The 16,230-nt window shown below is 35.6% G+C and overlaps 1 protein-coding gene across 1 annotated transcript; it reads left to right on the top strand.

The window, feature by feature from the left end:
* The first annotated feature begins 293 nt into the window (after positions 1-293).
* LOC145626455 (fructose-bisphosphate aldolase 3, chloroplastic-like) lies at positions 294-4,102 on the top strand. The gene is made up of 6 exons (XM_081678890.1): positions 294-633; positions 1,627-1,896; positions 2,008-2,117; positions 2,215-2,305; positions 3,278-3,547; positions 3,699-4,102. The coding sequence occupies exons 1-6, from the start codon at positions 466-468 to the stop codon at positions 3,975-3,977; spliced, it is 1,188 nt and encodes a 395-aa protein (XP_081535016.1). The 5' UTR covers positions 294-465; the 3' UTR covers positions 3,978-4,102.
* Positions 4,103-16,230: the final 12,128 nt, after the last annotated feature.

Below are 16,230 nucleotides of genomic sequence, written 5' to 3'. Positions count from 1 at the left end.
AAAAAAACAATGGTATTCTCATATTTAAAATTTTAATTTCGTGATAATTCATTTCGTACCTAAAAGGGTACATAATTTTAATTCATTTCGTGATAATTCATTTTGTACCTAAGAGGGTACACATGATAATTCATGTGATAAAGACGGGTTTTGAATAAGATGGTTCTACCCGAAAGACTTTACCAACTTAGTTGTCGAATTTTAGTGGGTTGAGTTTTTACATTAATCCTCTAATTTTGGCACCTTATGGTACCAACCAGTGTAGATTTGTATTGGACCTTATGGTTGTTGAGTTGATGAATTATGATTAACTACTTTTCTTGTTGTCACACATGCTTCATGATTGATATATATATATATATCATAGTCAAAATTTGGCACCTAAATTCTAACTTTGTTCTCAAAGACTTTTTTGGCATTATTTCTAGCAAAAGTTGACTAAGAGAGGTGGTAGAGGGATCAACCATGGCATCTACAGGTCTAGTAAAGCTTAATGGAGCATCATCACAATGGCTGGGACAACAGTCCTTCAATTCCCATGTCGGATCATCGACACTCTTTACAACTCGCCGAGTTTCCATGCCAATCCGTGCCACTTCAAGCTCTTATACTGATGAGCTTGTAAAGACTGCTGTATGTTTTTCATCTCATTTGTAGTTTTTTGTATTTTTTTGCCTAGCATGATCTTCATTTTAATTATTACATGTACTGAATACTGATGTACTGAATACTGATCACTTGATATTGGATTGCTAAAGTTAAAACATATGTATAGTTGCTGCGAAAATTTTGTGAATTTGGTTCTGAAAATGGGTCCATAATTCTTACTGTTGATGATATCTAGGGGTCTTCTGTAGATCTGTCCCCCTAAATTCAGGGTTTGTTGCTGTGGCAGCAGCTTGCTGCCTCGCTCTGTCAGTTATGTATCATATTATTCCGATTTTCAATTTTCGTGGAAGGACAATCTGATCATAGACATAAGCTCATAACTGTTTGACAGATTAAGTTTCAGGAAATTCTAAATTGTATAATGATTAAGGACTATTAATTCGGAATAAAGGGTTTATGGAACAATGAACATATGGACTGAAATTATAATGTATGGATAGTCCATGGGTGAGTCTTTGTTATTTTCTGAACAATTTGTGATTTTTTGGCCTAATTGCAAGTGTTCAGATGTATGTCCTGTGTCTGCTGGACTGATAGTTAAGTATCCAACAGCAGAAAGTCGAATACTCGAATTGAATTGGAATTGCATAATTTCATCCCCACTCCTTTTCTTTGCAATCTTTTGCCTTTTGTGGTGATACATTGACAGTTTAATTACCTGATGAACCTGATTGTTTACATATTTCGATTGATGCACGTTGTTGGTATGATTGCTCCCTTGATCTTACATCTTGAGGACACCTTTTGTTTGGGGTTATCCTGTGGGATGCTTGTAATCTTAACATATGTTTACTCTTTCTATAGAAATATATTTCGTGGTAATTGTTTTCACCTGAATCAACAATTTGATGTATATGCGAGTCTCATGCTGCTTTTCTTGGCCTAACGAGTTATGACACTAGTAGATAGCTCTGGTTTTTATTCAAACTGCTATTGATTTCTAAGTTGACTGTGCAGAAAACTATTGCCTCTCCTGGACGTGGCATCCTTGCCATCGATGAATCAAATGCAACTTGTGGGAAGAGATTGGCATCAATTGGCTTAGATAACACAGAAGAGAATCGTCAGATTTATAGGCAGCTTCTACTGACAACCCCTGGCCTTGGTGAATATATTTCTGGTGCTATTATGTTCGAGGAAACACTTTACCAGTCTACAACAGATGGGAAGAAATTTGTCGATTGCTTACGTGATGAAAATATTGTTCCTGGCATCAAAGTCGACAAGGTATGTCATTATTATACATCTTCCACATTTTGACAGTTAATAGGTGTTGGTGAATAATGCTCAATGAAAGATAACCTTCTAAAATCGTGTTTGTCACTCTTTCATTTCCAGGGTTTGTCTCCTCTGCCAGGTTCGTACAATGAATCTTGGTGCCAAGGTTTAGATGGGTTGGCGTCAAGATCTGCTGAGTACTATAAACAGGGTGCTCGTTTTGCAAAATGGTAAGCCAATTTTAGATGCATTTGACCAGTGAGATTTTCTTTCCTTTGTTTTCCTCCGTTAGATTACTAAGGCATGAAACTCCTATCACAAATGTAGGCGTACAGTTGTTAGTATTCCATGTGGACCTTCTGCTTTGGCGGTCAAGGAAGCTGCTTGGGGACTTGCTCGTTATGCTGCTATCTCTCAGGTACAAATTTAAGCTTCAAATAAAGTAGGTGGTGCTGGTGTTTGTTTCTGTTCAAGCCTTCAAGGCCTTTGATGTTTATAGGATCAAGACTTAACAATATGCACACCCTAATTTTTCATAATGTTTGATGAATTATAGGATCAGTTGGATTCATTCTGCGACACATGAGTTCTATAAGCACTGACATCTTAAGTCATATAAGCATATGATGATGCCTCTGATTCTGTTAGTTCTTAGGCACAAGCTTGCTCAATGTGTTGAAATGAAATGAACACTTTTTAGACTTTTAGTACACCGGAAAGTAGGTATGAAAAGTTTGCTAGTTGGTTCCTTGCTGCATTGCACTGAACTTGAATTTCCAATGTGCTGCATCTTAAGTGAATGCTGAATCAATGAACCAATTTGATTTTCTTTGTCCTGACTTAGGAAAATAGGATTACTATGACAGTCTCCCTATTTTTATTTTGAAGAATACAAACACAGATCATTACAGTAGTATAGCGTGACAGCTTTTTTTCAGACATTTTGAAGTAGTATGTGTGGCCGTAACTATAGGAAATAGTTATGGACCAGTGTTCTGTATACCATGAGGATAAACACTTTCCATTTTGGTGTCCTTTCCATATTCCACACTATCCTTATGGTTGTCGGTAGTCAGTATCCTAATCTGAACTATCCTGCACTTTAGTGAAGGGATGTACAATGCTATCTAGTTGAGTAGTTGTGGACTGTCTTCAAATATGCCGTAGGTAAATTATGAGTTCTATAAACACGAGCTCTGAGTGAACCATAAGCCAAGTGACCTAAGTGTCTGAAAATTGTCTTTGATGATTATAACTGCTTCCCAAGTAACTTTGAAGCTAGATTTCGTCTATCTGTAAACACACAATGATACACTAGAAAATCAGTGTTTAGTTCTTAACCTGACATTCTTATAATGTGTACATGTCGTGTATGTTATAATTCTCTCAGGACAGTGGTCTTGTCCCCATAGTGGAACCGGAGATCCTTCTTGATGGTGATCATCCAATTGAGAGGACACTTGATGTGGCAGAACGAGTATGGTCTGAAGTCTTTTACTACTTGGCTCAAAACAATGTTATGTTTGAAGGAATACTTCTCAAGCCTAGCATGGTAACGCCTGGAGCTGAATACAAAGAGAAGGCTTCTCCTGAGACCATTGCTAAATTTACCCTTCAAATGCTTAGGAGAAGAGTGCCTCCTGCTGTTGCTGGAATCATGGTATGTTTGAGTATACTCTTATCGTGTTTTAAAACATAACCTAGGTTACTCAATTGATTAATTTTGAATGTTCAACGCTGTTTGTTAAAATCCGGGTTCAAGAAAATAGTATGTTCTAAGAGTAACAAAATCCTGTTCTGTCTGTTCTTAGTTTTTGTCAGGAGGACAGTCTGAAGTGGAAGCCACCCTAAACCTCAACGCGATGAATCAGAGCCCAAACCCATGGCATGTCTCTTTCTCTTATGCTCGTGCTTTACAAAACAGCGTGCTTAAGACATGGAAAGGACGTCCTTGGAATGTAGAAGCAGCTCAGAAAGCTCTTTTGGCTCGCGCCAAGGCTAACTCCCTTGCCCAACTTGGGAGATACTCTGACGAGGGTGAGAGTGATGAAGCACAGACGGGAATGTTCGTCAAGGGCTACACCTACTAAATCGAAGTTTAAAGCTAAATGTATACATCTTTGATACTATCACACAAATTAATTATTAGATTGTTCTCTCATTTGTTAGGCTAGCTATGATGTTTGAATCTCGGCCTTCTGGTACGGACTTATGATTGTTTGTTCAACGAAGAATGTGATAAATTTCACTAAATTATGTCTTTTTTGATGAGAAATATATCTCATTTATATATTATGCTGTTTGGAAATATGGGAAATGTTTTGTGTAACTGTGTTAAACAATTGCAAAGCTAAGGGGAAAGTGCTCTTGTTTGTGGCAGTCTCATTTCATGATGTAGTCTTAGATCAGATAGACTAATATGGCTCCATTAGTTCGAGGTCGAGCTTTCTCTTTTTGGACTCATGGCCTGACTAGATGCATCAGGGCTCAGGCGGAGATGATGGGCTCGAGCTGCATTTGCAATGTATGAGCCTGTGAAAACAAGGCAAAATATTGAAGGCAAGGTGCTCATATTTATCTAATGATTTTATATAAAGATGATTAGGCCTAGATCCATTAAAAAACCTGAGATTATTACTTTGCGTCCGATTAATTTAGCCTAGCAATATAATATTATACTCCCTTTTAAAGTTTAGGGAGAACTAAGACTGATAATATAAAATCAAGGTGTCCATGCTACACCCGAGTGTAAAATTATATCTTCTCACATTTTTAATCTCAATGTGCACTACTCGTTAGAGGATGAACAATTCAATGTATGGAAAAAAAATACTTCGTATATAATAGCGTGTTAAACTACACACGGTTGACACGGGTTAAGGATGGAAAATGCGTATTCACGTAAAGCAAAGATGTAGCTATCCAAGCTTGCATCATGCTAGACTGCTAGTGTTTGGCCTTAACACAGGTGTTTAGGAAAGGCTAGTAGGTGAATTGGCTCTTTTCGTTATGTTTGAGTAGTCAAAAACAACTGCCAACTTTGGAGGCGAATGTATTCCTACTATCCCTATCTATCTGATAGGCACAACACTCAATTAACCCATCTGAGAAATATGTGGATTTAAAATTGAACAATTCGAAGCTTCTGTTTTAAATTGGACCACCTTTTTTAATTTCCCCCCTTAAATTCCTCAATTAGCACATTTTTCAAATAAACTGACAAAAAATAATATCAAAATCTTACCTATGTACTCTTTCGTCAAAATTTAGTTGTCGCATTATTCCAATAATCCCTTTATACTCTGTAATGAATATAGTTTTTCTAGTTTTTTCACTCACGGATTATTTTTACTATTTTATAAAATGTGACAATTTTTTTACAGGCACCGTAAAACATCGTTCAGATTAGTCGTTTAGATAAACATGGGATGTTTGTTACCAATATAAGGCAAAGTTTATCCAAAAAGTTTGCAGAGGAGTGAATGAGCTAGTAGTAAGTGATCTCATGCACATAAATGTGAATTCTTAGAAGCTTTTATTCTACCACTTATAAATTGAGGCTTATCCAAAAATGGATTTGATCATGATCCAAGAACTGATCCACCAAATGCAGGTAACTGGATCAGATCTATTGACCTCTATTATGGTTTATTTTAATCTAAAATGTAACAATGCAACCGCATTAACATAAATATTTTTTTTATTTTTTTGAAAAATAACCGCATTAACATTATTATTTCTGTACATTTACTACAATAAATACAAGCATGCAGCATCTAAATTGAATTGCTAATAATATAAGGTGGTCATGCATATATTATCTAAGGGATATATGTGATCCATATATTATATATCTTGTAGTCCGACTTTGAATTTAATTTTTATGGTATGTTTGTAAGTTGTAACAAATATTTCTTGATAATGGTAACCACATAGGATTCAAGCCTTATCGATTAGAAAGGTTACATGGATAGCTTATTCTTTTAGACATGCAGGAAGATAGTAATGTTAGGCGGTTCAAATAAATGTACTTCTTCCAATCTTTCTTTGGGCGGATGAGATTCGAACCCGTGATCTTTGTATCACGCTGGCTCTGATACCATGTTAGAGGACTAACTCAACCAAAAGCTTAAGCTGATGGTTGAGGCCCATGAATATGTTTAATACTCTATCAATAACATTAGAGGAATTGTGGTGTCAATTTATGTATGACGCTGTACATATAATGAGATTATACCATTTCATATCATACTATATTTTATTGAGTATCAATCTAAACCTAAGATTCTAGTTGAGTTATTCACTATCTTTCTTACACGAAGTAGAAAAATAAGTAAAACTTAAATTCCTTTCAATGATTTTGAACTAGCTACCCACCTTTAACGAGTTACGGATTCCATGAAAAGCAAAGAAAAAAAAAAAAAAAGTGAATTACGGAGTATTATTTTCATAAGAATAATGGCATATTAAAAAATTTTGAGATTTAAAGGCTATTATTTGCCTATTAATTTATTCAACGGGGCCACCAAAGACCAATTACACATAATATTTATGTATACCATATACGTAGCACTGTCAAAACGGTTTGACAGTTCGGTTTCGGTTCGGTTTGAAATCGGTTCGGTAGTTAATCGGGTCGGTTTGGAATCGGTTTAATTGTCTCGCGGGTCGGTTTTGGTTCGGTTTAAATAGTTATCGGTTCGATTCGGTTTCGGTTTATTCTTAAGCGGTTTTAATTCGGTTCGGGTTGTAAACAGTTCGGGTAGTAAACGGTTCGGTGCAGGCGGGTTGCGGTTTGTTAACGGTGCGGTGTAAGCGGTTTTTATCCCGGTTCAAACAGTTTCGGGTTGGAAACGGTTTCGGGTTAGAAACAGTTCGGTTCTTTTTTGGTTCGGTTTGTAACTGGTTCGGATCTTTTTCGGTTCGGTTTTTTACTGGTTCGGTTCTTTTTCGGTTCAATTTATAATTGGTTCGGTTCTTCGATGGTTTAACCACTTTAACGTTATTCATATCGGTTCCATTTCAAGTTTACTAAATTACGGTTCGGGTCGGTTTTCGGTTTGAAAAAATAAATTGTTTATCGAGTTGTTTGGATTCGGGCACTTAAATGGCTTTGGTTTGAAATTTGATAGTACTTGCTAACCTTTTGCGTTCACAAGTTTTAAATAAAGTCGGCAAGTCGCAAATCATTTCATATTTAGGCAACATATTATAAACAAATTCTCATTTATTTTATAAATACATATTATGCTCTGTTTCAAGTTTAGTCATACTGATCTTACTAGTTTATTACGAAGTAGATTATAAGAATTAGTGTATTAATGTATTATTGTTATACAATTAGGTTATTATATGCTTCTTATTTAATCATTTATATACTACGCATACAATCATAATCATGACTTGATGAGTTCTTGACTTCTTGTGAAATGAAAATTTGCAATTTGGTAATTCGATACTTGATTAGTCAACAAGACTGATAATTATGAATCGTTTATCATTATATATTTTCATGAAATTATGAAGATATTACAAAGTGCTTTTATTTGTATAATGAAAGAAAACACTAATGAGTAATGACTAATTAACAAGGTCATATTGATCAGTTCAATCGATCATATGTACTACACATTATTAACACGTGGTATCTAACCATGTCAATATCTCATAGATAAATATTCGTATCATCGTTATTCGTATGTATTAGTACAAACTACAAAGTTATACGAAGTAGCTCATTAGTGATCTTTTTAAATTAATCTATTTATACATTTTATTAATATAACGTTTTTATAATTTTTACGTGTATGAAAATAAAGATATACTAGTAGATGTTTTAATACGTGTCTTGGGCACTGATCCCGATCAAATGCGTGTATGAAAATACAGATATACTAGTAGATGAATGTACAACACACAAACACACACGGATCACCACTCTCAACCATAGATTAAAAAAATCAATGGTTAGATTCTTTCTCCTATAACACACATGGATCACCATTCTCAACCATAGATTAAAAAAAATCAATGGTTAGATTCTTTCTCCCACAACACACATGGATCACCAATCTGAACCATAGATTAAAAAAATCAACGGTTAGATTTCCATGAAACCACTTTCACCCTTTTGAAACCCTTTCACTCTCACTCTCACCTTACCACTCTCACCTTACCACTCATGCTCATGGCGCCTCTTCTTCTCACGGCTAAGCGCCACTCATCCTCACCTTACCACTCACTCTCACTCTCACTCACGGCGCCTCTCTCTCTCTAGATTGCTGCCCTAATTGCTCCAAATTCACGGTGTCATTGGTGTTTGCTGCCCTAATTGCTCCAAATTCACGGTATGAATTGGTGTTGTTTTTTTTTAATTGTTACTGTATGTAGTTTAAAGAATTAGTTTTTAGGGTTATAATGATATTTTAATGATATTTGTTGTTGATGGTTGTGTTATTTCATTGATTTAGATGTATTTAGCTGGTCGATTTTAGTTATGTAACATCGTTTAATGAATTACTTTCAGATTGCAACACTGCTAGAAATGAAATTGTTAATGGGAATATTCCAAAAAAGAAACTGAATTGGATGCAATTTTAAATTTTTAATGCATTTTACCATATCTCACCTCTAATTAGTTGTATAAATGATATATTTTTTGTTGAATTTACTTCAAGAACTGTTGATTAGTTGTAGATTTGATACATTTGTTAAATGCACTGCAAGAAATCGGATATGTGCTACACTGCTACTTGTTCTGATTTGGGCTGGTTTAAGTCGAGTAATTTGGACCAGCAGCGGATGGTACAAAGATTCGAGGCCATACTGTAGGGTGCATGTGTCCTGGTTCCGAAACACTATTACAGCAAGTTTTAGCATAGCCTAGACTTATTTTCCATCCCGGTCCACGACTTCCAGTCTAAATCCTAACCCAAAGGCTCATGCTGTTTATAGAGGGCATAGCACAATCTGTGTTCAAGGTTTTAAGATGATGGTTGTGTTTAGAATTGGTTGTGTTTTTTTTAATATGTTAGTGCTGCATTTTAACTCTAACATGTGCTTCATTTTCATCAAGATAGATTGCTAAATATGTTGTACATTTGTAATTCTTGTTAAGATTACTGAATATGTGGCCTAGTATTGATTTTGTTTCAAATATGGTTTTGTTTCTATTTTTTTAGTAATGGAGCAAGAGTTTGGAAATTATGATGAGTTCACTATAGATTCTCAAGACACTGTTCAGAATCAAGATTCTTCTCAACAACAAGTCACTAACACTAGTGGTAGTAAGCGTCAACGAACATCAGATGTGTGGAGGCATTACACCTTTTTTGATAAGTTGGTTGGTGTTGCTCTGATAAGATATGCCCGATGCAATGTTTGCGGTAATGAATATAAAGCACCAGGTACGGCTGGTACCTCCACTTGTAAAGCTCATACTACCTCATGCATGAAAAAACACCCACATCATCCTGGACATAAAGAAAGTGGTGTTCAGCCTTTGTTTAATCAAACTCGTCATTTACAATTGCTTGCTAAAGCTATAATTTTGCATTCCTATCCTTTAAGTATTGTGGAGCATCATGGCCTTAGGGAAGTTTTTACGAATTTGAACCCTAATGTGAAGCATGTGTGTAGAAACACTATTTTGAAATATTGTATTGTTGAGCATGATAAGTTTAAGTCCTTGTTGTTGCAAAATTTTTCTGGAATTGAAGGTAGAGTTAGCTTCACTTGTGACTTGTGGACAGCATGCACTAATCGAGGTTATCTCACTTTAACTGCACATTATGTTGACAAAAATTGGTGTCTAAGGTCTAAAATTCTGAATTTTAGGTATTGTGGTCCTCCTCATACTGGTGTTGAGATAGAAAAATTCGTGTTTAAACTTATTGGGGAGTGGAAGCTTCAGGGTAAAGCTTTTGCAATTACTGTTGATAATGCTCGATCCATGGATCTTATGGTTGATCTTTTGAAGAAAGATTTAATGTTGACTTCTCCTCTTCCTTGTAATGGCAAATTTTTTCATATTCGATGTTCAGCTCATGTGTTGAACATTATTGTTCAAAGAGGTTTGAAAGAAGTCGATAGTAGTGTTCAAAAATTGCGTGAAGTTTGTAAATATATTGATTCTTCGGACTCTAGGCTTACTCAATTTGAGCATGCTCTTTCTGAGGTTAATTGTGTGTTTAATGGTAAGTTACGTCTTGATGTTGTGACTCGTTGGAATGCCACCTATACGATGCTCCGAAAAGCTTTAGAAGCAAAGGAAGCCTTGAAAGTGGTTATCGATAAGTTTATGGGTTATGAATTCAAACTTTCGGATGATGAATGGGATACAATTGCAAAAATATGTAATTTCCTAAAGCCATTTTATGAAATCACTGTGTTATTTTCTGGTTCAGAATATCCTACTGCAAATTTGTATTTTGCTAGTGTCTTGAAAATTGAGCACACGATAACTAAAGCTCATATAGATCCTAAACTTGCACCCATGGCAAAACTGATGCTTGAAAAGTTTGAGAGCTATTGGGATGATTATAGTTTGATCCTTTCAATTGCTGTCGTTCTTGATCCTCGCTGTAAGCTTATTAGAGTGAGAAAGATGTTGAAAGTGCTTTATGTTGAGGAGGCATGTGATGAAAAGGCAAAGGTGATTAAAGATGCTCTTTTGGAGTTGTATAACTTTTATTCATCTATGGCTTCCGGTTTTAACTCAAGTACATTTGTTTCCCCCTCCATCCCAATTGTGACCAATAAATCAAATGGTGACGATGATGACATATTCAAGGTAATTAATTTCTTTTTTAAAAAAATTACATAATAATAATTGTATGTTTTAATTTTATTATTTAATAAAAGCATTTTGTTTGAACTTTTCTAGAATATTGATGATGATGATGATGATGGCCCATTAAACCGACCATCGATGGAGATTGATAATTATTTGACTACTACTCGTGTCCCATATATTGAAGGGGAGAATTATGATGTTCTCAAGTATTGGGAATCTCAAGTTAGGGTGTACCCTATATTAGCTGCTATGGCTAGGGATGTTTTGGCCACTCCTATAACATCGGTAGCCTCTGAGTCTTCTTTTAGCATGGGTGGTCGTATTTTAAACAAGTATAGGAGTGCGCTTTTGCCTAAGAATGTTGAGGCGTTGGTTACCACACAAAATTGGTTACGTGGTTATGATTGTGATATTGAAGAAGACGTCCTTGAAATTGGTAAAGAAGTGATAGATGAAAGTTTTGGATCTAATTCGGAAGGTATTGACGTTCTTTAATCTTTTTTTTTTTTTTTTTTTTTTTAAGTAGCTTATTTTCCTCCTGCCTCCCTCCTGAATTCTGCTGACATATAGCTTTTCTTTTTCCTCAAGCCTAGGAGATGCTTTGCGGTGAATTCTGCCATGTCTGCTGCTATTCTGTTATGCTGCTGCTGTTCTGCTTGTCTGCTGTTCTGCTGTTCTGCTTGTCTGCTAATCTGCTGCTGCTGTTTTGATGTTCTGCTGTTGCTGTTCTGATGTTCTGCTTGTCTCTGCTGTTCTGCTGCTGCTGTTCTGCTGTTGCTGTTGTCTCTGCTGTTCTCATGCTGTTCTGCTGTTCTGCTGTTCCTGCTGCCTCTGCTGGTCTGCTGCTGCTGTTCTGCTGTTGCTGCTGTCTCTGCTGACTGTTTTAGTTACTTGACATCCGCGGGTTTTAAGCCTTTAAGGGTGTAGGTAAATGCTGTGGCTTTTGTTGAGTAATTTCAAGAAACTTTTTTGCTAAATGCATTTAAAAAATTTATTATGTAAACTGGCAGTTTGGCTGCTTTTGGTTATTTCTGTTGATAGTGATGATGATGATGGTGATGAGTGGCATTGTTGGTCAATGCACTTTGTGATTGTATTATTTGCTTGGGGTAAATTTGAGTACATTGTTACTGTGTTTCATGTAGATGAAAACTTGATGAATTTAGAATATATGCTAAATATTGTGTGTGGCTCTTTAGAAAAATTGATAAATTTGGAATATATGCTAAATATATTTTAAGATTTCTAATATTCAATCCATTTAATTATATAAAAAAGTTTGTACTATTCAAAATAAAAAAAATAAATAAGTTTGTAAACGGTTCGATTTATAAGCGGTTTGGTTCATAGACGGTTCGGTTTATAACCAGTTCGGTTTACAATCAGTTCGGTTTTTAAATGGTTCGGTGCAAACGGGTAGCAGTTTGCTAACGGTTCGGTGTAAACGGTTTTTATGCCAGTTTAAACGGTTTCGGGTTGGAAACGGTTTCGGTTTAGATACGGTTCGGTTCTCTTTCGGTTCGGTTTTCATTCAGTTCGGTTTATATTCGGATCGGTTTGTTAACGGGTTCGGTTCTTAAACAGTTTACCATTACTCGGGTCGATTCGGTTTCGGGTTTACTAAAATACGGTTCGGGTCGGTTTTCGGTTCCAAAACATTCGGTTTTTAATCGGTTCGGTTCTCATTTGGGTCGGTCGGTTTCGGACAGTTAAACGGTTTCGGTTTGAAATTTGACAGCACTACATATACGATATCCGAAATACAAAAAAAAAAAAAAATACTAAATAGAAATAATAAACCCGTACACGAGTAATATTAAGCACACATCATAAGTAGCTAGTGCAACCCTTACTTATATTAACATCATGCTTATTAACATAATAAGGGCTTGTACTGTTCTAATAGACTGAAATCAGCTGAAATGAACTGAACTGAGCTAAACTAAACTAAACTGAAATGAAATGAATATTTTATAAGAGAAGGAAATTAGGAGCTGAACTAAACTAAACTGAACTGAAATGAATATTTTATAAGAGAAGGAAATTAGGAGCTGAACTGAACTAAACTGGACTGAAATAAATATTTTATAAGAGAAAAAAATTAAGAGCTGAACTGAACTAAACTGAAAATAAACGTATGAGAACATGCCAGCGTCCATTTCTCATACATAAATGGTAAACATAAAAAGTATGTGCAAACTAAACAAAAATGGCCGTTAAAGCATATCCTAGTTTTTGCTCACATGATAGTTGTTGCTAATCAAGGCGGTTAAAGCTAATTCCACAAATCAAGCTAAACGAGAAGCTCTCCTTTACGTTTGCACCAAATCTTATTACAAGTAATATAAAATAACTTCACATGTATAATTTTTAAACTTATAAGCAATATCATTTATCGTGAAATATAACTAACAAGGTATAAATAACTGTCGGTCTTAATGCTTTAAGCTATATTCTAAATTAAAGCTCCTAGCACATACGGTAAGTTAAGTTTTTTTTATGGATAACCATTTGGTTGTTGATGTAGCGGTGATTGGAACTACACTTGGTATGGAGGATCCTTGTTTAATCCCCCACAACAACAATTGAATGGGGACTGGAACCTAACCACCCATAACTGATCTCCGAATTCGGATTAGCTCATAGGGTGAACCAGATTGAACACAAAAATAAAAAGGTTTTTTCTATGAATCGGAATTCTTAACTTAGTTAGTTGGTTGCTTATTATACAAATGGAAATTAGAAATTTAGAACGAAAAGTTGACGTTCTACATCAAGTAGAGAAGAATGATGTTACAACAATCAATTAAGTACAGATTAAGGGCCTGTTTTCTTATGTTGAAATTCAGTTTAGTTCAATTCAGTTCAGTTCAGTTGAGTTCATCTCAGTTCAGTTCAGTTCAGCTCACTTCAATTCAGTTCAGTTCAGTTCAGTTCAATTCAGCTCCTAATTTCCTTCTCTTATAAAATATTCAGTTCAGTTCAGCTCAGTTCAGTTCAGTTGAGTTCAGTCAATGAGAACAGGCCCTAACCACTACAAGAAAAAGGTCTAATTCCGACGGAACGGTTCCGACGGACATGTAAATCCGTCGGAAAACACTTAATTTCCGACGGATTTATTTTTCGTAGGAAATTTGCGACGACTTTGGAATTTCCGTCGAAAATCCGTCGGAAATTTACGACGGAAATAATATTCCGTTGTAAATTAAGTGATTTCCGACGGATTTTACTCCGTAGGAAATTTCCAACGGAATATTCGGTCGGAAATCACTTAATTTACGACGGAATATTATAAGTTTCCGACGGATTTTTTTTTTTAAAAAAAAAAAAGAAACAAACCCCCCAAACCCTAATTAAAAACGGCGCCCCTCTCTTCTCTCTTCTCTCTTCTCACTCCTCTCCTCTCCTCTTTCTCACTCCGCCTCTCTCCTCTCTTTTAAAACAGATTCTAATTTCTCTTTCTCTCTCCTCTCTTCTCACTCCGCCTCTCTTCTATTTCTCCTCTCCTCTCCTCTTTTCCTCTCATCTTCTCTGAGTTTCTGCTCCTCTTCCTCACTTCTCACGGTCTCCTCTCTCCCTTTTTTCTTTTCTTTTGTTTTTTTTTTTTTATTTTCTCCTCATCTTCTTTCCTCCTCCTCTTTCTGAATTCGACCATATTTCTTGTTATTTCATATTAATGGTTCTCTTGCTATTTCATATTAATGGTTTATACGGTCAAATTCGACCATGAAATCTCTAGATCTAGAGGTTTCAGGGTCGAATTTAGCCGTATTAAACCAAATTCGGGTTGAAATTGGAAGCTTCGGTTGTTAAAGTATGTTTTCTGGTTTTAATTTTTTTTTTTTTGGTTGTTGGACGAAATTCGTGCTTTTTTTTGTTTTTTTGGTTGAAATCTGTGGGTTTTTTTTTTATTGGTTGAATTTTGTGGGTTTTTTTTTTTGGTTGAATTTCGTGGGTTTTTTTTTTTTTTTTGGTTGAAATTCGTGGATTTTGGCGGTGGTGGTGGCTTTTTGTGGTGGTGGTATGGCCAGATTTGTTGTAGATCTAGGTTTGTTTTGGTGGTAGATATTGATTTGGGTGGGTTAGGGTGGTGGAAATGGTCGTTTAAGGTTAGGGTCGGGGTGGGTCTGGATCGGGTTAGGGGGTGGGTCTGGTTTGGGTTAGGGTGAGTGGTGGTGTGGTTCAGGTAAGGGTGAGGATAGTGGTGGTGTTGTTAGGGTAAGGCTGATATGGGGGTAGTGGTGTTGGTGATCTGCAGTTGGGGATAGGGTGGTGACATGCCGTGCCCTGGTGGTGTGGCGTTTTTTTTTTTTTTATTGTAATTGAAGTATTTTCCGATGGAAATTCCGTCGCAACTTTCCGACGGACACAATTCGGTCGGAAGTTGCGACGGACTTTTTCGGAGCCAGAAAATCTGTTCCGACACCGGAATTCCGTCGGAAAGTTCGTCGGAGAAAGGTTTCCGTCGGAAGATGCCGTTTTTCCTACAAAGGCTTTTCCGACAGCCGGTTCCGACGAAATTCCGTCGGAAATGACATTTCCGACGGATTTTGGGGTGTTTCCAACAGAATTTTTCCGTCGGAAACGAGCTATTTTCTAGTAGTGAACTTCCATAAAAATTGAAATTTTGAGCGTTATATTGAGATATATGTTATGTTATATATAGATTTATACATTCAAAATTCAGTCCAAATAGAAAAATTAGACTAAATTTTTTTTCGATCAAGTCTTATAGATGTTTTAAACCCCTTATCATTAAAATAAAGAATAATTTTTTTTTTTAAATAAAACTTCATACCTACTAATGAGATCTTGACCTAATTGCAAACACGTACTAAATGCCTACAGCTACATATGATGTATGTAAGGCCATGCCACACGTTTGAATTGAATTTTCCTTCCTCATTTGTATGTAAATGCCCTTGTGAATTTGTGATTCATAACATTCAGATTAGGCCAAAAAAATCTCATACCTTAGTTAGAATATATCGAAATGATTAATAAATATTTCAAGCCAACTAAGAAAATTAAACAAGGTTCATGATATTAGCTAGGTACGTACACCTCATTAAGCCATTTTTCCTTTTTAAGGAAAGGAGACACCTCAAAAATAACTTAAAAGTGTGTTAGTTCCTAATAGGTTGCAAATATAATCAAACATAAACTTGTCACTAATAATTCAAAATTATCATCATGAAATTCTTGAAAATTAATGTATACTAAAAACTTGATTAGGTATCATGCAAAGTATTATTACTTTATCCTAGGCAAAATTCCTTGAACATAGATTATAAGTGCACGTCACAGAAAAGAATTGAATTAATTAGCGTAAGATAATTAAGTGACCTATCTAGTCTTCATGCATCTAGACATCATTAATTTGAAATTGGCTTAATATAGTTTGACTCAAAATAACGTAACACCACGTAGCATTTTCCACTAAAACTAAAAACATGAGTAATTGTTGGACCAAAAAGATATGTGATGAAGCTTTAAAGATGTGATATATATGGAGTATATTGTAGATTCTCTTGAAAGCACCTTTCATA

The sequence above is a fragment of the Chenopodium album genome, chromosome 4 (assembly GCF_948465745.1).
Source record: "Chenopodium album chromosome 4, dcCheAlbu1.1, whole genome shotgun sequence".
In the NCBI taxonomy this organism is placed as follows: Eukaryota; Viridiplantae; Streptophyta; class Magnoliopsida; order Caryophyllales; family Amaranthaceae; genus Chenopodium; species Chenopodium album.
This window is presented reverse-complemented; position numbering and strand designations above follow the sequence as displayed.